Source organism: Notothenia coriiceps, unplaced genomic scaffold (genome assembly GCF_000735185.1).
Source record: "Notothenia coriiceps isolate Sejong01 unplaced genomic scaffold, NC01 NC01_scaffold00037244, whole genome shotgun sequence".
NCBI classification, from domain to species: domain Eukaryota; kingdom Metazoa; phylum Chordata; class Actinopteri; order Perciformes; family Nototheniidae; genus Notothenia; species Notothenia coriiceps.
The window spans coordinates 3,223,167-3,245,588 of record NW_011369945.1 but is presented as its reverse complement, the minus strand read 5'-3'; the positions used below and the strand labels follow the sequence as shown (position 1 = coordinate 3,245,588).

The following is a 22,422-nucleotide window of genomic DNA, read 5'->3' as shown; positions in this document are numbered from 1 at the left end:
TTATATCTCTACAATACTCTCTCTCTCACACACACACACACACACACACACACACACACACACACACACACACACGTAGATACAATGTAGGCTAAGTAGACTGACTGCACTACTGTACCTGTCATGGTGCGTTTTTGCCCAGCAAGTGGCTGTAAATTGGTTGGTTAGGCCACGACATAGACAGGCTGGGACTGTGTAATCTCTTTCTATTTCTCTCGCTCTCTTACGCTCACACACACTTCACAATTTAAATCTTACTCCTCACAAGTTTTCTACATTTCGTAACATAATTTATGTGCCAGAGTTCCCTTCTTATTCTCCTTTGGTCCTCTTATAAATATGCATCAAGAAGTCTTGGATTAGGAGCGGGGATCCTTTTCTAAAGCTCAGCATGTGTGTTAGGGTGAGAGTGTGTGTGTGAGTGGTTGCCTGCATGCTTGAGTGTGTGTGTGTTTGCGTCTTAAGCCATGCAGAGCAGAATACGGCCTGCTGTAAGCCCAGGCATGTGTGATTTGTGTGATTGGGTTTAGACAGTGTTGATAGGCAACTTCTTGGACACTAGATGACCAGACGCTCCATGGACAACGCAAGCTGTCATGCTCAAAATATCAAGGTAAGACCAACTCACTGTCTGTCTTTTTACATCAAATTCAGGCTGGTTCATACTTTAAAATGACTGTTAACTCAAATTATACATTAATACTGATTGCTATATCTGAAAGGTATGTACAGTACATGTGTATGTTTTTGGAAGCCAGAGACACGTATTTTGATTTACTAGGTGAAAGGTTTTCTGTGCAAGCTTTTGAGTAAGTCTAATTAATACCTTATTTTCGGTATTTATCCCCCAGCTGTTTTATTACAAGGTTTTGAAATCCGAACAGTTTAAGTCAAGCAAGTCATATTTTGGAATGTTTGCTCAAAATTCCAAGATATACTTTAGGCTCCAATCCAAATTATTGTTGTTTTTGAGAGAAACTAAATAAAAATGTAGTCTCTTTTTGGTGAAAGATAAATATAAGTGTTGTATGCAGTACAAGAGAGAGTCAGAGAAGACAAGTCATGACTTAACGATTTCTCTATCCATCGAATGTCTATGGGTCATTTTGATTAAAACCAATCAAATATTTTTTTGTCTGAACTTTTTTAAAGCTTTTTTTATGTTCAATTTTCACCATTCAGCTTCCACTGTTTATTTGAGGGAACAAAATGTGGGCATAAAGCCAATATATTTTCAAGAAATCCCAATATAATTAGCACAGTGCAAACTATAATCCTAACTCACCCGCAGGTCATGTGTCTGACACACACTTTTTGAATTAAATGATGAGTATTTAATTGATTTAATTGTCCTTTCAGAAATCTGTTGGGTAAAGTAAGTACTAACAGCCTCTGAGATCTTTGGGGAATATTTGCAGTACTTAGTCAAATAATTAAGGTGGTAAACGTGGACTGGAGAATATATTTTCCTTGCAGACGCGGTGTATAAATGACACCAGTATCACATGATTGTAAAGTCATTAGTTTAGCTCTGGCAAAATGGCCTAATTCTATGTATATTATAAATATGTCAAGTGCATTTTGACATTATCTGACTTAAGTTTCCTTCTTGTCTCACGATTTACTGTTTTCATTGTTATTGTTAGTTTTATGTCACAATGCCAGGATGCCTTTTGAACACTGGCATGTCTTGTGTAAATATATGCTCTGGCATTTTGACAAACCTAGCTTTAGTGGTGGGAGAGTTACCGTACTCACTTCAAAGTAGCAATGCTGTCATCTCAAAATACTGTTACAAGTAAGGGTCCTGCATTTACAGTTATACATCAGAAAAGAACACAAATATATCAACAATTACTTTAAATACCGAAAGTATAATAACTGATTATTCTATAATATGACCCATTTCTGAATAATATTAGAAGAATAAAGTTGTTATATTAAAAATACTCAAGTGTAAAGTACCTGAAAACTACATTCCTAGCTTATGTGAAAACAAAAACAAAGTTTGTTCTGTAATGAACACTAACACTATTCGGTCATAGGCCTCTGAATGGACATTGTTCTTTAATTACCCAGTATTATGTAATGTTATACCTGTCGTATTTGAACCCTTGTCATCATGACACACCACCTGCCCTGTAATCTGTTCTTGGATGCCCTAAAGGTTGTCTTTATTTATAGTGGTTGCACGTCACTGTAGTGACTAAGGGACACTTAATGTTAGGATTGTGTCTGGTTGCCGGTATGTTTTGTTATCCTTAATGACACCCAGTGTGACTTAATGACCACAATGTGTTATGTATAAACCATAACTGTTACATAAATCTTGAACATTGACACATTTACTTCCATTAAAAAGGCACATTTCAACTCTTAGTTTCACTTTAACCAAATGAATACGCATTGATTATTTTCATTCCTTGCCTGAAGTTTAGTTAAAAACGTATAATCCAGTGGTTTTGGAGTAGTGTTTTCCTTAAAAAATGTATGCATAGACTCGACAATTATAATCCCCCCCAGTCATCACTTCATACCCAGTAGTGTGTGTGTTGGTGTCTATCTGAGGGGACCCTGCCCTCTGCCTGGATTTTCCCTTTTTTCCTAATTTTGCTGGGTTTGGGCTGTTCCTGTTTCTCTGCCCCTGCCCCACCCCGGGGCTCTGTTCTGCGCTGACACTGTAATCGGTGTCGTCTGAGTCTGAGGCTCAGGAAATATACTCCTGTCTGGACTCAGAAATGTCCATTAACTGGCTAAACTGAAGCCCCCTTAATCTCGCCGGTTAGAGTCGGACCCATAGAGGAGGGGACAACTTTGTGTGTTTACATACGGGCAAATCTTACTCATTGTGCGTTTAAACAATCCTACATTTCTGTCACTGACAAACATCATTAACTTTAGACCTTTCAAGTGTGAAAAACGTGTCAATGAATAAACAAACAGGATTTAATCTGCTAAGCGTTTATTAATCAACATTTCTCATTAGGTATACAAGTTGTCATTATGCTTGTAAAATCTTTTGAGCTCAGTGCGTCCTAGGATGATTAGGATTGCAATACTAATACTATGTACTGACAATGATGAGGGAATATGTCACAGTAATGTTCTTGGGAATTGATGTTGAATTGATGACAAAACTGAAACAAATCCAGGCTGGGGTTTACGCAGCGTTTCAGTTAGAAAAAACGGTTCCTGTCAAAGTGTCCGGGAAGATTTCAATGTCCTCGACAAATGTGAGAAATTCCTGTCAGCTATTATTTTGGTTTCATATTGAAGTTAAGTTTTTACAGACAGATTTCCCCTCAGTTATAGGCCTATGCATATTCTGAGATACATTAAACCCATGATAATGAATCCTNGAATATGTCACAGTAATGTTCTTGGGAATTGATGTTGAATTGATGACAAAACTGAAACAAATCAAGGCTGGGGTTTACGCAGCGTTTCAGTTAGAAAAAACAGTTCCTGTCAAAGAGTCCGGGAAGATTTCAATGTCCTCGACAAATTGAAGTTAAGTTTTAACAGACAGATTTCCCCTCAGTTATAGGCCTATGCATATTCTGAGATACATTAAACCCATGATAATGAATCCTAGTAACTGCTTTTGTGTATTTCAGAATTTTCTCGGGTGCTTGACGGGGCCAACAGAGATATTTTACATCATAGACACAAAATGGTCAGCATTAAAAAAATGCCCGTGTTAATATCTCCACCATTTCCTAACATCTTATTCTACCACTGCAAATGAAAATAAGTCTGCTCCTCAGAGCGGGACATGTAAAAGCCAAAAGTGTTTTTCTTTTCTCCTGGGAGTAGTTTCCTCTGAAAGTACTACAAGTGCCCCGTTAGTGTTGTTTGTGCAGATGTGTAGAGAAGTGTAGAGGTTTTCAGACTAGCACATGAATGCACTTTCCCCCTCCCTCGTCTGCATGCACTTTGTTTTTTATAAGCTACGGCTCAAGTGTGCATGATGTCAGGGGGCCATGGGAAAGTATAGCATAGTAGAAACCCTACAGAGCAAAAAACTGTCAGGTTGGTATCTCTAGGCTGCAGTTTTTGCTCTTCAGTAGGGCAGGTGTTTGATGACAAAGTGGCTTGAAGGAGGACATGTATTACCGCTAACTGCCCTCAAGAGCCTTATTGATATTTCAATCCATAATTGTTCTTTTTCATTTGTTGCCAAGTCCTCAGCACAGTGCCACAGTGACGCATCCTAAAACCCGGAAGTAAGTTAGCATTTTACCACTTCCGGTTCCTTCGAACAAAAACCAATGTCATTTCTCCATAGGATTTTGGAAAATAGCTGGAAATAAGGTCTGTGGTTGACACAAATTGAAGAGACAGATCACATTTTGTTCAGTCGGATAATCTCCACATGTCTACCCTACTTTTATAATTTTCTAATTATAAATCTTATCGAAGGATTCATGATCGATAGATTTATGATTCGAAAATTATAAAAGTAGGGTAGTACCGTAGTATAAAATCCTATGGAGAAATTGCATTGGTCTTTGTCGAAGGAACCGGAAGGAGTTTACTTCGGGGTTTTAGGACGCGTCACTGTGGCACTCTATTAGTCAATGTTTTAAGCTGGAAAAGAAAAGTTGAATATGCCTACATTAATGGCTGGCCACGAGAAAAATGCTTCTTTCATTTCCTTCCTGCAATGTTTCCCATTACAATCGTCAATTCAGTAAAGATGATTATTTAAGGATTTGTCGATGGAAGTTATTGTTATAGCAACAAGCAGACTTTAGATAGACAGACAGCAGAGCTAACATATTATTAGCCAGTTTGGTATAACTGACCTCATTAGAGATATGTTATACAACATAAATGTCGGCCAATAGGTAAAAAGAAGTTGCAGTAAAGTAGTTTAAAATATAGCTTGAGATAAGGTGTGTCTATTACATAGCTTGTCCAGATAAATCGACAGACCGAGAAATCTTTCAGAGAGAAACCGTATATTTTAAAATATTTAGCTTTTGTTATTTTTCACTTGTCCCAGGTCCAGAGTACCCAGGAAACCCCCTGAGAGTTGCCAAAGCAGACTCTGATAAGCACATTATTTTAACTCAACCCTTCCTGACGTCTCTAACACAGAGTGCAGGGTGTTGCTCTGTGTTTAAAAACAGCTAAATTACAAAAGCTGGCAGAGAGCCCGTAGCTTTATGAGTTGATATACTGTAGAGTGAAGGATACACTGAGCAGGCGCCCTTCTGATGTCTTGGGGATTTCAGAAGCAAGCTAATATACGTTCATGAAGTGGAAACTTTAAAATGTCAGCCTGAAATATGATTGTATCCCATATTCTGCATTTAAACAAACTACCATAGAGGGTTGCTCTTACTTAAGTGATTACATATGTAGTTTATGCAGCACAGGTATGCGTGACAAACTGTTTGCATGTTTGTGCTTGTGTCTGTCTGGACGTCTGCCTGCCTGTGCACATGATGTATAACATGAAGTCAAAATAAAACACAGACACAAAGACTGCTTTTACATTTAAACATTTTATTTCTTGAGTTTATTCAGAACTTTAAAGTTTGTCTGTTCAATGCAACAATTTGCCGTCTGATCAGTATACGAAACACCAACTCAGAACTTTAATAAAAGCAGACTGTGTGCCTAAACAACAACAACAACCTGGGGAAGTATACAAAGTTTAGAAAGCAAGGTCAGTCTGCTCTGGGAGCTTCTCAGCATTACTACAGCCTCGCACTGAGTGCAGAAAGAAAGATGATTCAGGGACTCACACACTTGACCTTGCAATAACACCAGCCGAAAGCTACATTTTCTAATGCAGCGTGTAAAGTATGTTCAGCGGAGATAAACTTTTATTATTAAAGCTCAATAACAAAAACACCCAGAAGTCTGCTTGTAACTTGATTTAAAAAAAAGCACATCAACAACTTACAAGCAGACTGCTGGTTTTGTCAAATAATGCTCACGTTTCAAGCATTATTTGACAAATAAATCATCTCAATTGAGCATGTTTTGCTGAGGTAGAACAGGACCCAGAAATTACGGGTAACTGGCCAAAGCAGCAAAAGTCTAATCTCTCCGCAGCAGGTGTGTGTGAGGACACAAGGGGAGACAAATGGAGGGAGGGGACCAAAGATTTGACTGATGAGAGAAATGTAAAAGCATAATGAGCTAAGGAGGAAAATGGAAGAGGAGGGAGTGTGAGAACTCAAGCAGGACTTTGCCTGTGTGTGTGTGTGTGTGTGTGTGTGTGTGTGTGTGTGTGTGTGTGTGTGTGTGCGTGTGCCTGCGATTGCATAATGTCTCTCCAGTATCTTCTCTCTGAACGAATGCACACATGCATCCATCTCTGCATATGTCTGTGCGTCTCTGAACGCAGCATGTGTGTAAGTGTGTGTGGTTACAAGTCAGGGAGAGAGGGACAACAAGGGAGGGAGAGAGAGAGGGAGAATGAGAGAGGTTTGAGAGCTCAATGGGCAAACACTGTGTCCTGATGTGCTAGTGCATGCAACACCACGGGATTCTTTGAAGTTTGGGTAGAAGTTGCTGCTGCTGAGTGTCTTACAGCTGCCTCAGGTTCTACTCGTCCTCATTTACCATCTCTCAAGGTAATGTATGTGAAGCATGGGAGTTGGGATAAAAACCTAATGGTGTCTTCATTTTGCTTTTTTTTGTATTTTTTCAAAATTGTCCGCCTGGAGACGATTTATTTGAAGATTAAATAGAGTTTACTAAGATATGAGATGGCTCAAAAGCGTCTACCTTTTTTTAATTTGGTTTGTTTCTTTATCAGTCACTGGTATTTTTCTCACGGTCCTATTTCAGTTTATCTGTGTTTGAATCTGGATGTTATCGTATACGCAGCTTATTCTTTATTAAAGTCTTCTTGGTTGAACGCTAAAGGATCATGATTTTGTTATATTACTAGTGGCTTTAAAGTTTCCACCACAGTATCATTTTGTAATTTTGTTGTGTTTTCTTAGATCCCCTAGATAACAAGGGAAAAAATTTTTTTCCAACTTAATTGGAGTGTTACTTCTTCACTTCGTTTTCAGACTTTGATAAAGTGTTTCTGCGGGTCAGATCTATTCACCATCGTTTGTTTTTCTCTACCTTCTATTGAAAGGTTTGACAGCTGATACGTTGAGGGCTTTGTGAATGATTGTAAGTGAAAAACTTATAATCATTCAAGTATGTTTTTAACAGTAATGTGTGTTAAAGTGATTACATTTGCAATGTATCCCTACGTTTCCTTAAAGATTCTACCTTTTGAGTAGAGATGTTCACAGCCTGTTTTGTCGGTCAAGTTTAATATCAAATTTTGTCAGCCAGGAGGAGCGTACTTGGTTTTAATCAGTCTTTGTACAATAGATTTAAATTCAGTAATTGTTGTAATGAATAACTTGCTCTCATCGGGAAATAAGAGTACAAGTGTGTGAGGAGAGAGGCTCTTGGTTGCTGCGTATTCAGATGTTAGTGTTGAGTGAATGTTGTGCCGGACACTCGTTCTTAATTAAGATAATGGCGTTCCGTTTAAATGATGTCTACCTACATTCAGGCATTCGTTAGTAACTGAGCTAACACTGTAAACTAAATCACTCTTAAACTAAATAGCTCTCAGTTTGACCCATTACTCACATGAGAAATTTAGAGTCTATTTTGAGCATGTGTGAACTTTGTACTGAAAAAGGAATGTCTTAAGTGTGGTTTGTTTTTGTTAAATTAAAAGGTAATTGTGTCCATGCCTAGCTGTTCTTACAAAAATGAGAACCAAAGTCAAGATGAAAAACAAAAAATGTTTGAAAAAATCATTTAGTAATTCTAATTGATCATTTAATTAAGGAACAGAGTTAAATATACTGTATTTATCTTATATATTTTACACATATACACAATTGTGTCACTTAAGACACGTAAAATAAGATGTGTGTTTGAAATAGCATCCATGTCTAATTGTAGGCATACTTATTACAAATCAGTCAAACATATGCATTTTAGATATTCTTGTTTTAATGTATTATATAAATGTTTTATGATAGTTTTCAAGCCTTGAGGTAAAATTATAAATATTTATTATGTATAATAATCTGTTGTCCACTTAGAGCATTTTGCAGGGACAACCTGTTGAGCAAAAACTTTTATATGTGACTAATGTCAGATATTTTTGCTCTAATCATTTATATTGCTTTTGGTAACAACAACAAAACAATAAAATAGAACTTCTTCTTTTCTTACTTTTAAGATTTTCTCATGTGTTTTTTGCCTCCCTGCCGGTGCCTGTGTTTATAATGTGTGTATAGCCTTAAGTATTCCAGCTTTGATGAGATAAGCATGGAAACAGGTTATGCAGCTGAGTCAGCATGAAACTAGAAACTTAGAAGGAAAAAATAAGAAAATCAGCACGTCTCAGCACAATCAACTCGATTTACACCATTATTTTTTAGGACATTCAAATATATTCCCATCTCTCACTTTACCTGAATAAACGGGCGGTAAATCTGGATACTGTATGTTATCGTCAAATCTCAGACTCATTCTATAGTAAAGTTAATGTGAGCTGATTACCTTTTTCTTCATGTGACTTATATGTGTCTTTTCCCTGTGTGTCACAGTTTGCCCCATCACTGAGTGTCTCAGAGGACGAGCAGTTTGTGGAGAAGATCCAAGACTCTTGTCACTTTTCTGCTGTCCACATCCTGTTCAAACACATCTCTCCTCTCGTGTCCGTCCTGGTATTCTTTCTTGCTCAACAGACTCATTTCAGTTCTCTCCCACACGCGTAACTCCCCCAATCTGGCCCCATTCTCTTAATTCTTAGTGTATATTTGAGCTGTTTTCTTTACCTGCCCTTTCACAATCCTGCTAATTTAGTCACCACAGCATCCCTGCACCATTCCCTCGCCCTCCTCACCCCTCTGTTCCCCTGATGGGCGCCACATCAGACAGCAGCGCAACATTCCCTTCATCGTCACTGAGAACCTCCCTCCACCCCTAACCACCTCGCCATAACCACCACAACCCAATGGAGAAACAAGACATGATGCTGACGAACATGTTGAATATGGACAAAGGGGAGAAAGGGAGAGTGGAGGGGCCGGGGGATGAAGAGGAGGGGACACAGCAGGAGAATGGCAGACTGACGTTGGCTGACGGTCTCTCAGAGAAAGGAACCAAGAGTTTGAGCTCCGGTTCTGGACAGCAGGTGTCCAATGGCTTCGATACATCCACGCCTCAGAGCCCCAAAGAGGGGCCGGGGGGCGCAGCCTGCTCCGGGGGGACGGCCTCCGCGCCTGGGTCAGGCCCCGGGGCCACGGTGCCGCCGGGGGGCCTCAGGACTCTGGTGGTCCAACAGACCAGCTTGGAGAGGCCCAGAGAAACCTGGAGCAAGAAGATGGACTTCCTGCTCTCTGTGATCGGCTACGCTGTGGACCTGGGGAACGTCTGGCGCTTCCCTTACATCTGCTACCAAAACGGAGGAGGTGAGGAGGCAAAAAATGTTTGACATTGGACGGGGGAGATAAGGAGAGGGGTGGAGATTAGGGGAACTTGGCTTGAGTAAACACACCTTTAAGGTTTAGAAAGAACAGAAGCGTTCCTGCTTGATATACCATGTAAAAATAAGATACAGTATGTAGCAGATTAAGTAAGTCCATTTTCTAAAGTAACTTTTACCATCATTAAAGATGGAGGAAGACGCAGACTATATCTGTTGTGATACGATACGATAAACTGTATTGCCTTCGTAAGGAAACATTTTTTCGACTCTTTTCTGCAGTTCCACAAAAGATACAAAATCATAAATACTACGTAGTGCACGATAAAAGACTAGCATCGTCCCACGTGACTAATGTACATATACACGTCGTATATACAGACAACATACTGACGATAGCGACCTATTGCAGGAATGAGTGTCGGACCCTGAATCTCCTACCATAACTAATGAGCTGGAACTCCATGTTTTTTGCTCATAAATGTTTTTGCGGGATTACTTTTTTCTTTTAACCCTCTTAATTTAGAATACCAGGTGAGCCATCTTAGAACATTCTCATTTTCTCTAAAACAAACGGCTGAAGAAAAAGGGTGTAGACCAATAAGAAGTGCTGCAGTTACCCGAGTTGTTTATGAGAAGCGCTTGATTCAGCTCATCTTGCACAATCTAAGGCACAAAGAGGTAAGCTTACGTTCCTCACAAAGCCTGTGTGGTCCGCCTGAGCTCTGTGACTACACAATCCTCACTTTGTAGCAAACAGGGCCTACCTTTCCACTTTTATTGAATACGAAATAATAAAATCTTTGCAATTTCCTGTGCTGTGTGTGTGTTTCACGGAGCGAGGTAGAGATGGCGACTGGGAGACACTTGATAGAGGCAACAGTATTAATTGTGGTTTTTATGAGAACGCCTTCACTGCCTTTCTCCATGCTTAATAACCTGTCTCCTAGGCAGCTTCTCAATCAACCCTTATCTTTGCTCTGCTTTGACACACACCGCCCCGCATAAACACTTGCACACATGCACATTCAAATAAGTTGATAATCAGATAGAAAGAAAGAAAGAAAGAGATGTGTTATCAAACTCTGCACGTTAGGTTGTAGAGTTCACAGATGTCCCTGCCATCCTGCTGCTTTTCAGTGTGTGGCCTTCCTCTTCTCCCTCCATCATGTGTATACTTTCCTCTGTTAGCAGCCAGCATTGCACTAGTCCTAATTTGTCATCATAGAATTTAAACAAAACGACCCTCTTACTGTGTCTTTCCACATCAAATGAAATGGAGAGTTATGAAACTGGGCAAGCTCACATTGCAGATTTTGAATGACCACGGTTCAATATTTATTGTTTTTAACAGAGTGCTTTTTAATATCATTGTAGATTGGGAGTTATTTAGAGGCCTAAGGAGATTACAGATGGAGTGTGAACCACAAGTGATTCTCCGGAGTGTGATAGACTTTTAACTGTTCATCCATAACTCTTTATTTCTTCCCATTATTTCCCTCTCACTTTCCCGAATGTTTTCTTTATTTCTGTTCTCCCTCCTACCCCTGTTTCCAACCCTTAATCTCCTGCTCTAATCCCCAATGCTTTCCATTTCTTGCCTCCCCCCCCCCCAGGTGCCTTTTTGCTGCCCTACCTGTTAATGGCGATATTTGGAGGCGTCCCTCTCTTCTACATGGAGCTGGCTCTCGGCCAGTTCCACCGCAGCGGCTGCATCTCCATCTGGAAACACATCTGCCCCATCTTCAAAGGTAACAGTAGGAGAGGAGAGAAAAACAGAACAGTTAGAGAAACGAGTTAAAAGCAATAGCTTGGATTGGAAGGGAGGAGAGTAGCTCCTACAAACGGGAACATTGGCAGTAGGAGAACAAAAAAAGGGAAAAGGTCCAGCCGTCAGAGCCTGAGAGACGGTTCATTTAACCTCCTCCACCCCGTCAGTACAGTTCCCTTGAAGAGCATCTCCAGTCCCTTGTACATCTAATAAAGCAGACTCTCTGTTATGGTAATTGTCACATTTCCATGCCAAATGCCAGATGCTCAGAAATGTGATAGTATGTTGGTTGTTGTTGTTGTTCAGAAATGTCACCAACTCACCCAGTAGCAACTTGAATTAGCTTGGAAACACCACTGATGTCTCCTGAAGGAGTGAATGACTGGTGCCACACGAGACACGTTATCCTATATTTCTTCTAAATAAACATAAATGGGGATTTTATAATAAAGATTTTCAATTTTTCTTCCACTCTCACAGGGATCGGCTTTGCCATCTGCATCATCGCCCTCTACGTCGCTTTCTACTACAACACCATCATGGCCTGGGCTCTGTACTATCTGCTGTCGTCGTTTCGGCCCACCCTGCCGTGGACCACCTGCTCCAACAGCTGGAACACAGCCAACTGCAACCGCTACATGTCCACTGACCACAATGTGTCATGGTCCAACTCCTCCACCTCCCCTGCAGAGGAGTTCTATACGTAAGTACATGTAAGTCGGATGTAGATGCGTAGGGGGTGAGTTACGCAGGAGGGAGACGTCGAGGGAGAGAGGGAGGACGACTTCCAGAGAGAGATTACCGGCTCTGGTTCTGGTGTTTAGGTGCACTGGCAGATTAACCACCATCCCTCTATTTAAAATGTTCACTTGCATAATTGGCTACCATCATTTCGTAATAAGAAACACTGATCTCATCTAAGATTGTTAGAAGTACAGGAAACATCAGTAACATACTCTGTGAAGAACAAGCTTTATTTGATAGAGTTTGGCGTTGACTCTGTCTATTAGATTTATGGGGGGAGAGCTCTATAAATAGCAGTCAATTTGATCTCCTCCCAGGGTAGAGAGGGCCTTGACACAGGTGGGGGAGTGAAGAAGAGAAGCTGCATACACTCACATGACAGCAAAGATATAAAACAGATAAAGTGGTTTAGATATCATTCAGCTGAGATGATTATTGGATGATACGAAAGCCTGCAAACGAATCCCAGTGAAATCATTGGAGGATAATCGAGAGGTGGAGCGTCAGTGTCAAGGTGAAATATAACGATACTTGTCTTACTGCTTTAATGTGTAACAGTTAACAAATATATACATTCAAAAGTAATACGTGCAGTTTTAGTAAGAACACAGTTGTGACACAAACATGTTTTTTTTTAAGTTGTCCTTTTCCCTATTGTTGAAGAAACAATTTGTGCTCAAGATTTTACAACAAACCAGATCGTACTAGCCTTTCAGCTAAAAAATAAATGTAAAGTGATTATTTCTATCATTCTAAGCGTTATTACTTCTTCAGCATGCTGTTTCCACAGTAACTTAAATCTCTCCCCCCCCACTCAAGTTACTTATTTATTCGACTGTAAAGTAAAACCTTAGCTGTGTCTTCCTGGCTCGGTCTTATCAGCTTCCCGCTCAGCCGTGTCTGCGTCGGACCGCTGGGACAGATTGAGAGTTTATACGTAGTCGACTTTTCCTAATACAGGTTTTAAAGTAACAAATTCCGCAACTCAGTCTGGCGCCAGAATTTCCTGTTTTTGACATAAATCACGTCTCTGTTTTATCGTGCGAGCTCTGTGTGCTTAACCTGTGACCGGATGTTAACCTCGCTGCTCGTTTCTGCCTCCTTCTTTTCTGCCTCCTTCTTTTCTGCCTGCTAATTCTTTTTTCACTTGGGCTTGCCTGCTATGAGGTCAGTCAAGGCTCTCGCGCACAGCGTTTATTGAGACTCCTTACGGTTTCCCTGAGCTCAACTTACATTACGACTCATTTCATCTGCAAGTATCATGTACTGTATGTGTGTGTATTCGTCTGGGCATTATCATCCTCATATTCAATATTGTTGATTTAATACCCGGCCTATATTATCCCTTTCTGTCCTGTTGTTGACACCCTGCCCTTCAAACACCTATATTCATCTCCTCTTCTTTGTAACAGGTTTTCTTTTTCTTGCTGATCCATCTCCGTCCTTCCGTGCATTATCTCTTTCCAAATGTCCCAACATCTACTGACCCTATCTTTGTTTTTCTTCCTCTGTCTAATCTTCTCTTTTATTATTCTACACATTCTTCTTACACCTTCTCATCTTTGTCCTTCCCCTACTTTCTTCCATCTCTCCGTGTTTTTTTAATGCCTCCCTCTTTCTCATGTCGTCTCCTCTCGTCGTCTCACTGTATATTGAAATTGTCTTGTCTCCCCCTCTTCGTCCTCACCTCTCAATCCCAACATCCCCCCCCTGCCTTGTTCCCCCCCTCCAGTCGCCAGGTGCTGCAGGTCCACCGCTCCGAAGGTCTGCACCAGCTGGGCTCTGTCAGCTGGCAGCTGGCCCTCTGCCTGCTCTTCATCTTCACCATCGTCTACTTCAGCATCTGGAAAGGAGTCAAGACGTCTGGAAAGGTAACCAAAGGGGCGCCTGCCTGGCTAATGGGGGTGTCAGTTAGACTGGATGGATGGATGGATTGATGGAGCCAGAGATGCAGAGAAAAAGATGTTTGTTGTTCTATCATCTCTTAACTCACCCAGTATCATTCATCATCATAGGTAGAGAAGTCAGTTAGATAGACAGGCAACAAGCTATGAGTATGATTTACGCTGCTACGACTAGACATAGAGTACACGTTTACAGACAGAAAAGTGAATAGTATTTTCTCCTTTCCTGCATCAGGTAGTTTGGGTGACTGCTACTTTTCCATACCTGGTCCTCCTGGTGCTGCTCGTCCGTGGGGCCACTCTGCCCGGGGCCTGGAGGGGCGTGGTCTTCTATCTCAAACCCGATTGGCAGAAACTGCTTAGCACAACAGTAAGTCAGTCGTTGCGGTCTAGCAAGACTGTATTTGAAACATTTGTGTTTCTATTACATTTGTCCAAACTAACATTGTTGAACCTTTCACAATCTGTCAGGTGTGGATTGATGCAGCGGCTCAGATTTTCTTCTCACTGGGTCCGGGGTTTGGCGTGCTCCTTGCTTTTGCCAGCTACAACCCATTTCACAACAACTGCTACAAGTGAGAACATCTCATGAAAACAAATGTCTTTTATATTTCACAATATAATGAAACATATCTGTGTATCAAGCCAAATCCTCATCCCTATATTACAGCTCTACAGACATCCTTTAAATATAATTATCAGAGACACATTTCCAGAAACATGCATCTATACAGGTGGATCAATAACATTCCTGTATCACAAAGTTTCCCGATGTCTATACAACTATAAAGAGGCTCAAAGAATACGTATTAACGACGCTCTCCCGATCTCAAATTCTTGCCCTTAATATTTGTCCTTCTCAGAGATGCCTTGATCACCAGCTCTGTGAACTGTCTGACCAGCTTCCTGTCCGGCTTCGTCATCTTCACCGTGTTGGGCTACATGGCTGAGATGAGGCAGCAGGATGTGGGGAGTGTGGCTAAGAATGCTGGTAGGTACAAATGGGATGAATAAGTAACCTAGATTGAATTGTACCTAGGACAAGCTTTGACTTATCATATCACTAAAGCAGAATGATGCACACATTGGAAAACAATGCAGCTGTAAGGATGAATAAGATTCACTTTTCCTTGCCCTCTGTTCCAGGTCCCAGTCTGCTATTCATCATTTACGCAGAAGCCATAGCAAACATGCCTGCTGCTACGTTCTTCTCCATCATCTTCTTCCTCATGATCATTATGTTGGGTCTGGACAGCACGGTTAGTTTGATCATTACTCATGTCAACGCAAAACTAAGACACTCAAGTCAAATGTTTTGTGTTTCATCACCCTCTTTCCTTTCTACCTGATTCTTTAGTTGCCCGGCTCTTGTGTGTTCTCTCAGACCTACAAACAGACGCTTCATATTTGCCTTGTCATACGGGTTAATGCCTCGTTCTGTTTGACTTGTGTTTACCCGTTGTAGCCGTTGCTCCATAAAGGTTTTGAGTATTATTTGTCCTCTCTGTTGGATGTTGGATAACAGTCAGTGAAAACAATGCAATAGGACTTTCATATCGCTGCTGTGTGGCGATCTTGTCTCCGTAAGCCTGTGTTTATCTGAGGCAGCCAGCTGGAGAGACCCGCGCTGCTATCACCTCCTGATAATCAGGCTGGAATCAGCATCCAGGTTGCTATGCTCCTCCATTTTATGACTGAGGATATTACCGCACGATGTGGAGCTGTACGTGGATTCATGTCAGATAGGAGTTTTTTCTTTGACTTCACTGTGTAACAGGATACACAATGCATCTTGAACATTTGTCATCAGTGTGCTGTGGATTGCCAAAAGAGTGCCATACTCGTACTGGATTCATTACTTACTTGTTGTTTTTAAATCAATGCATGGACTGGCACCACATTACCTGTCTGAGTTGTTGCACCCCCATGCTCCAGCTAGAGCATTGCGCTCAGCTCAGCAAAATATGTTGGTGGTTCCTCGGTGCAGGAAAAAACCCAGAGGTGACAGGGAACTTTTTAAAAACTCACCTCTTTGCCCTGGCGTTTAATACTAGTTGAACATTACATTTTTACATTTGCATGTGTTTTTATATGTTTCTAGTTATTGAGCTTTTTATCATGTTCTAATTATTGTACTCCCATTGTGTTATTTTATATTGTAGTTATTGCCTGTACAGCACTTTGGTCAACTGAAGTTGTTTTAAAATGTGCTATATACATAAATAAAGATTGAGATTGAGATCAAACAGCTGATTAGTAACAAATAATATTTAGATACAGTAAAATGTATCTAGATACTTATTTTCTCAATTGTTCATCCTCCTCTGAGTTTTCCTCTTGCTCATTTCCGTCTCCCTCCCCTCCTTGCTGTACTCCTCTCTGCAGTTTGCGGGGTTGGAGGGGGTGATCACGGCGATGATCGATGAGTTCCCGCAGCTCCTGTCTAAGAGACGAGAGTGGTTTGTCCTCGGCCTGGTGTGCGTCTGCTTCCTCGGGGCCCTCTCCACACTCACATATGTAAGTGAAATGACCACATCACACACAAGCCACTTTCAAAATGTCACCTAATAAGCATCGAACAAATCTATCATAAATAAAACAGCTGTATTTTGATAATCAAATTATACTGAATAATTAAAACATTAATTCAAGACTTTATGTAATGCCCGTCATTTCTCACACCCTCCCTTTCCATTAAAATATGTTATATAGACCAATAAACTAGCTTATATTGATCAAAGTGATCTAATTGTTACTGCTGTATTTTAACTAATGGACTGTAGTAGTCAGATTAAAGCAGTGGCTGAGCATAACTAAATTAATCTAGAACCCTACATAACATCCCCTAATCATTTGTGAATAGCTTGACATAAGTTCATCCCTCTCTCTGTTCTCTCCTGCTGCCTCAGGGTGGAGCGTTTGTGGTGAAGCTGTTTGAGGAGTACGCTACGGGCCCCGCCGTCATCACCGTGGTGCTGCTCGAAGTCATCGCCGTCTCCTGGTTCTACGGCAAGTCTGTGGGATTGTAGCAATGATGGGGTGGAGTTGCGACCTTATTGTGAATGACTGCATGAGTTAGTTGGATCGTGTGACACAATACTATGTTGCAGTTTATTTTTAATCACACATTGAGAGTGTTGTTGCAGATTTATTACGTTACTATAATCTTACCTCTGTGTCTTTTTAGTGTCTGTTTAGTTTCGGTCACATAAAAGATGCCCTCCTGATTGTTGTGACTTTGTATTGACTCTGTGTTTGTGTTCCAGGTACCAACCGTTTCTGTAATGACATCCATCTCATGCTTGGTTTCTACCCGGGTTGTTTCTGGAGGATCTGCTGGGTGGCCATCTGCCCCTGCTTCCTGGTGGTGAGGCCCGTTTACAGTACTTACACATATATGTACAAACTCAGAAGGTTTGTACATTTAAGTTGAGTAAATGCCTAGAGGAGCAATTTGAATACTTATAAGCTTATATTATAGTTTCTCATATTTAATCTTTTAATGTTTAATCCTTGTTATATCTGCTTGTGTTCCCGTTCCTGTGTGCAGTTCATCATCATTAGTTTCCTGGCCTTCCCTCCAGAGGTCAGGTTGTTCGACTACCACTTCCCTCCATGGACCACTGTCCTGGGCTACTGCATCGGGGTCTCTTCATTCATCTGTGTGCCTGCTTATATGGTCTTCTACTTGCTCAATGCCAAGGGAACATTCAAAGAGGTACAGCATTTCCTTTCTTTCTCATTCACATTTGAAGTGTATCTTCCCTATGTCTCCCCTCGTTCACATTGCTCTGTCCTTATCCCCACACGACCTTTCGCTCTCTTACTGACACCTCACCAACAACAGTTCCACAGTTCCTTTCCTTTGAACGCACCGTCAGGCTTTACCCTCTGCAGTGAGCACATGATTTGGGATCAGGATCAAAGGATTGCTGAGGAGGCTGAGGCCAGAGATTAAAGCCAAGCCAAAGCCAAGAAACAATCCATTACAAATAAGAGTTTACACACACATGCATACATGTAGGGCATTACCTAATTACACAGACCAAACACTTACCTCTGACTCTTAGGCCCCGGCCGCACGAGGACGCATACGGCTAAACGCATAGGATTAACGCAAACGCAATCGCAAAAAAGCTTCCGTCCACACGCAGAGTTCACCGGATAGTGTCTATCCACACGAGACAGCTCCGTTTAGCTCCAACCGCTGGAGAAGCTGCAGTACATAGCAGGAGCCTGTACGTGGCGCTGTAACTTCCTCCACAAAAGCAGCGAAGAAGCATGGTTGTCATGGTTGCCCTTCTGTTTATTCTCCGCGGTGGGGGCCGAGGGAACCGGGCAGGTTTTTCACCAGTCAACGTGTATTAAAGTTTTAATCTTCTGGACAAAATTATAAAAGTGCCGGTCAAAGGTCTTCTTTGTTATTTATTGAGCTTTAAAACAAATGAATAACAACACTATATAATATAATAATAAAACACACGGAGCCTCTCTTTTTCCTCCCTCTCTTCGGACAGAGTCAGTGTCTGTCTCATGCAGCAGCTGATCCAGTAATGAGTGACCCGACAGTAAAAATAAAAATATTTATAACTAGTTTAGGTAGTTTGAGAGATAATTAAAATAGTTAAGGATGATGATCTGACTTAAAGTGTGTCTTTTGCTCCGTTCACCGCTGCATCACAGCGGGAGGAGCTGCAGGTGAGCAGAGCTGCGTGTCTCCGTCCTGTCAGATTAGACTTCACTCGCTATGTCCATATCGAGAGAAAGATAAATAATCTGAATTCAGTGTGCAGTTTACTTTGACGCGGGGGTGAGCAGCAGAAGTGGGGAGAGGCGGGGCAATTGCGTCATCATTATCAGAAAATGATCGTATAGGGCGCACACACGGAGCCGTTGGACCCCCCAGAGCGTTGCGTATGCCGTTCTATCCACCTTTGGACCCGTTATCGTTTCCGCAGTTGTTTACTGTCATATTCGGTCGTCCTCGTGTGGCCGAACGAACGGTCTACGGTGACACTAAACAGTAATGCAAACGACCGTTTTCGTCCTCGTATGGCCGGGGCCTTACGTCACACATCGGCATTCAACACCTGTGCAAGCCTTCACGTAGCCAGTTTTGAACATAAAAGCACATCTAAAACGGACCAGATGTGTGTCATTAACAGGGCTTTAACAACAGAGCACGGTGCATGGCAAAAATAAATAAGCATCATTAATACAAATGATCTTCAAAACCTATTCAAGATACAGGTTTCACACTTAAATTATATTGTTTCACTTTGAGCAAGTAACCTTTATTATTGTTTATGTGATTCCCTAACTTAACTTTCAGGTGTGTACTTGCTCTATGTGTACCGAGCTTGTAACATACATAATAAAGAACAATACAACATGTATTTGTTATAATCCTAATTAAAGTCTCATAGTCCCTTTGTTAGCGTTGACAGAAGGTAGGAGGACATCAAAGAGGCTTGTAGACAGACGTCCAGTATTGACACTGCCGCCAGGGCACACAATGCCACTGACACACACTGTCAACACACACTGTTAACACACAGGGGGCGTGTCTTTGTGTGCATGTGAGTGTGAAAGGACACTGTTAGTGTAACTCATGGGGACAGATGAGGCTGCGGGAGGTCAAAATGTGTGAGTGGCTCTTCGTGGACTGGGTTTGTTTGTTTGGCATCTGCAATATTTTTTCACATTATCGTTGAATTATTTTAGATTTGGATACCATTCTTGCTCTGGTGTAATAGCTTGTGATCAATTCTGATGATCTGTTAAAGTCTTAGCTTAAAGGAAAAAGGACCAATATTCACTGGTTCGAGCTTCAATATGTGTGAATACTGTATTTGCTGATTTCCTATGGCCAGGTTCAGACTTTATTTTGTCTCACTGACTGTCTTCGGGTTTGCTTGAACAAAACGAAACATTTAAAAATATGAGCTTTGGGAAATTGCAAGGGATTTTTTCAATCGCTGTCTGATTTAGTGCCCACAGTCAATAATCAGGCTTGTTTGGACATTACATGGACTTTAACTAAAATAGTGCATACTGTACAAATCTGGTACAGATTGAATACACCTGTCCTCGTCATTCCTTATATATTTGATCTTATTTCAGAGGTATTCAAAAGGAATATGGCTCCTTTTTTCTAACACATCTGACACATATCAAATCAGAAGAAAATGCTGCAATAAAATCAGTGGCACAAACACATGTGGACCTGCCTTGTGGTTGATACGTTTCAGTTTCCAGTTAAAACATTGAATATCAGTTTAATGTTTGTCCGTCTCTTTCCTGTATCTGCAGCGTCTGTTAAAGAGCATCACTCCAGTGCCCAGCGGTGACCAATACAGAGACTACATAGTCACCAACGCAGTCTGACCAAACCTAGACCCATAGACGGGGCCACTCTCTCTACCCAGAGCGCCCTCTTCTGGACAAACTGCAAAACCACAGGACAAGGGGGCTACCTTTCACCGTCTTTGCCTCTTTTTCATAGATCTCCTACACTTCTCTTTAGCCATCTCACACCAGATCTAGAAGTAGTGATCATGGAGGCAGGCGGATCCAGGCTGCAGTAGTTTATTTAGTTTTGTTTATTATGCTGGTTCAGTTTTGAAGGAATACTCTGGTGTAAAAAAGCCCAGAGTTAGCTTCAGTATCCTCAGCATTCTCTCTCTATTCGTCCAGGTGTCACCGAAGTCAGAGTGACCGACCTTCCTTCAGGTTATACATCACACGTCATAACAAATATTTTATACACTTATATAAAGTATCATACGATATAACTGCAGATACTACACATTTGAAGAAGGCCAGATATTTACATTTCAATCTCTCAGCCTGTATGGTTGCATCCATGTCATGCTGTTACGTTATGCATTCTGATATGTAGCAAAATTCAGGTATCTGTTTCTGAAGCCAAATATATCTGATATCTGTTCTGTTCATATTTCTAAAGATGTTTCAATAACGTAGCCGTCTTTATGTTGTGTTTACTGTCAGCCTGTGTTTATTTGGTGGCATCTTGGACGAGTGATGGATTTGCAATGAGTTCCCTACACTGTGAAGCACTGTCTGGTAGTGACATGAGTGGGTGTGTGTATGTGTGTGTTTGAAAAAAGACTGTTATAATGTCCAGTGAAAAGAAACGGATCACTGGTAGGACCAACCAAGTGTATTTATTCTATAACTGCAATATAAAATGTGTATTTATTTTATAAAGTTGAATTCTGTCATTTTGACCTCCTACACTTCAGTATGACAACGTGACATGACACAGTGCTGATGGTTTAATCACACGGCACTCTGTTGTCATACTGCATAACTGTCAGTAATAGAAACCAAATGTGGATCGGAGCTAATAACATTATCAATGGCATAGTCTGAAAATCTCTTTACTTTCTACCAAAACAATAGTGTGTTTGTGTGTTCATGCACATGTGCCTATGTGTGTGTTTCTGGGAGTGTGTGTAGGAGCAGGAGTTAAAATATGGCGAGTACTGTACATCTACATGTGTATTTACTAGTCAGTCTGGTATTGGTGTTATCTGTGAATACCTGTCTCTCCATGGATGTGTGTGTGTGTGTGTGTGTGTGTGTGTGTGTGTGTGTGTGTGTGTGTGTGTGTGTGTGTGTGTGTGTGTGTGGGTTTGAGTGTTGTGTGTGTGTGTGTGCACCTTAATTAGTGTGCTGGTGCACGTTTGAGTGGTTGTGCTAAAAGGATTAGAGGTGTTCAGCCCCTTTATGTGTGCATGCCGTACTGTGTGTATATACCGTACTTAAAGTATGTGCGCGTGTGTGTGTGTGTGTGTGCGTGTGCGTGTGCGTGTGCGTGTGTGTGTGTGTGTAATGTGATCTCCTGTTGTCTTGTTAACTGCCAAAAATATCTTATGAAGGACGTAAACTCCTCTTGCCTCTCTCTCTCTCTCTCGTACCTCTCAAGCTTATGTAAGATCTATGTATGTCAATAAAAGACTGTATGAATAATACACCTGTATAGAATAAAGATATATAAATATATGGGAAATAATAATAAAGATATATGGAAATAAATAACCTCTGTCATCTTTTAGCTGCTTATTTGATGTGTCGGTCCTGTCCTGTACACAGTTTGACATACCAAAAATCTTCTCCTCCAATGAATGTAGAAGCTGACATATTTATTAACTCTTCTGATAAGATGAGAACACTCTGATCGCACACAATTATATTGCTTTAAAGATTGGTATCTAATGGCAGGGCTTTGGTTTAAATGAATTAATCATTTATTTTGTGAATAGAATTTATTTGTGTTTTTAGATAATTACAGCTTACCAGGGAGAATTTGCTGATAACTAATGAAAACAATACGATGAAAAGCAACCAAAAGTTTACGAAAAGTGTATACAGACCAGTTGTTAAGACATGTACATTTACATTCAATGCTGATGCACAGAGCCGGCCCAACCCATTATGCGACATAAGCGGCCGCTTAGGGCCCCGCAGCCACTAAGGGCCCCCTGGCAAAAAATGAATTA

General features: G+C 41.0%; 1 protein-coding gene across 1 annotated transcript; it reads left to right on the top strand.

Annotated features, from left to right (window-relative positions):
• Positions 1-6,452: 6,452 nt before the first annotated feature.
• slc6a4a (solute carrier family 6 member 4a) lies at positions 6,453-21,923 on the top strand. Its single transcript, XM_010793272.1, has 14 exons — positions 6,453-6,593; positions 8,598-9,464; positions 11,095-11,229; positions 11,730-11,952; positions 13,726-13,864; positions 14,133-14,267; positions 14,369-14,472; positions 14,761-14,888; positions 15,044-15,156; positions 16,283-16,414; positions 16,807-16,906; positions 17,164-17,264; positions 17,448-17,615; positions 20,210-21,923. Exons 2-14 carry the CDS (start codon positions 9,008-9,010, stop codon positions 20,282-20,284), a joined length of 2,010 nt encoding a protein of 669 aa, XP_010791574.1. The 5' UTR covers positions 6,453-6,593; positions 8,598-9,007; the 3' UTR covers positions 20,285-21,923.
• Positions 21,924-22,422: the final 499 nt, after the last annotated feature.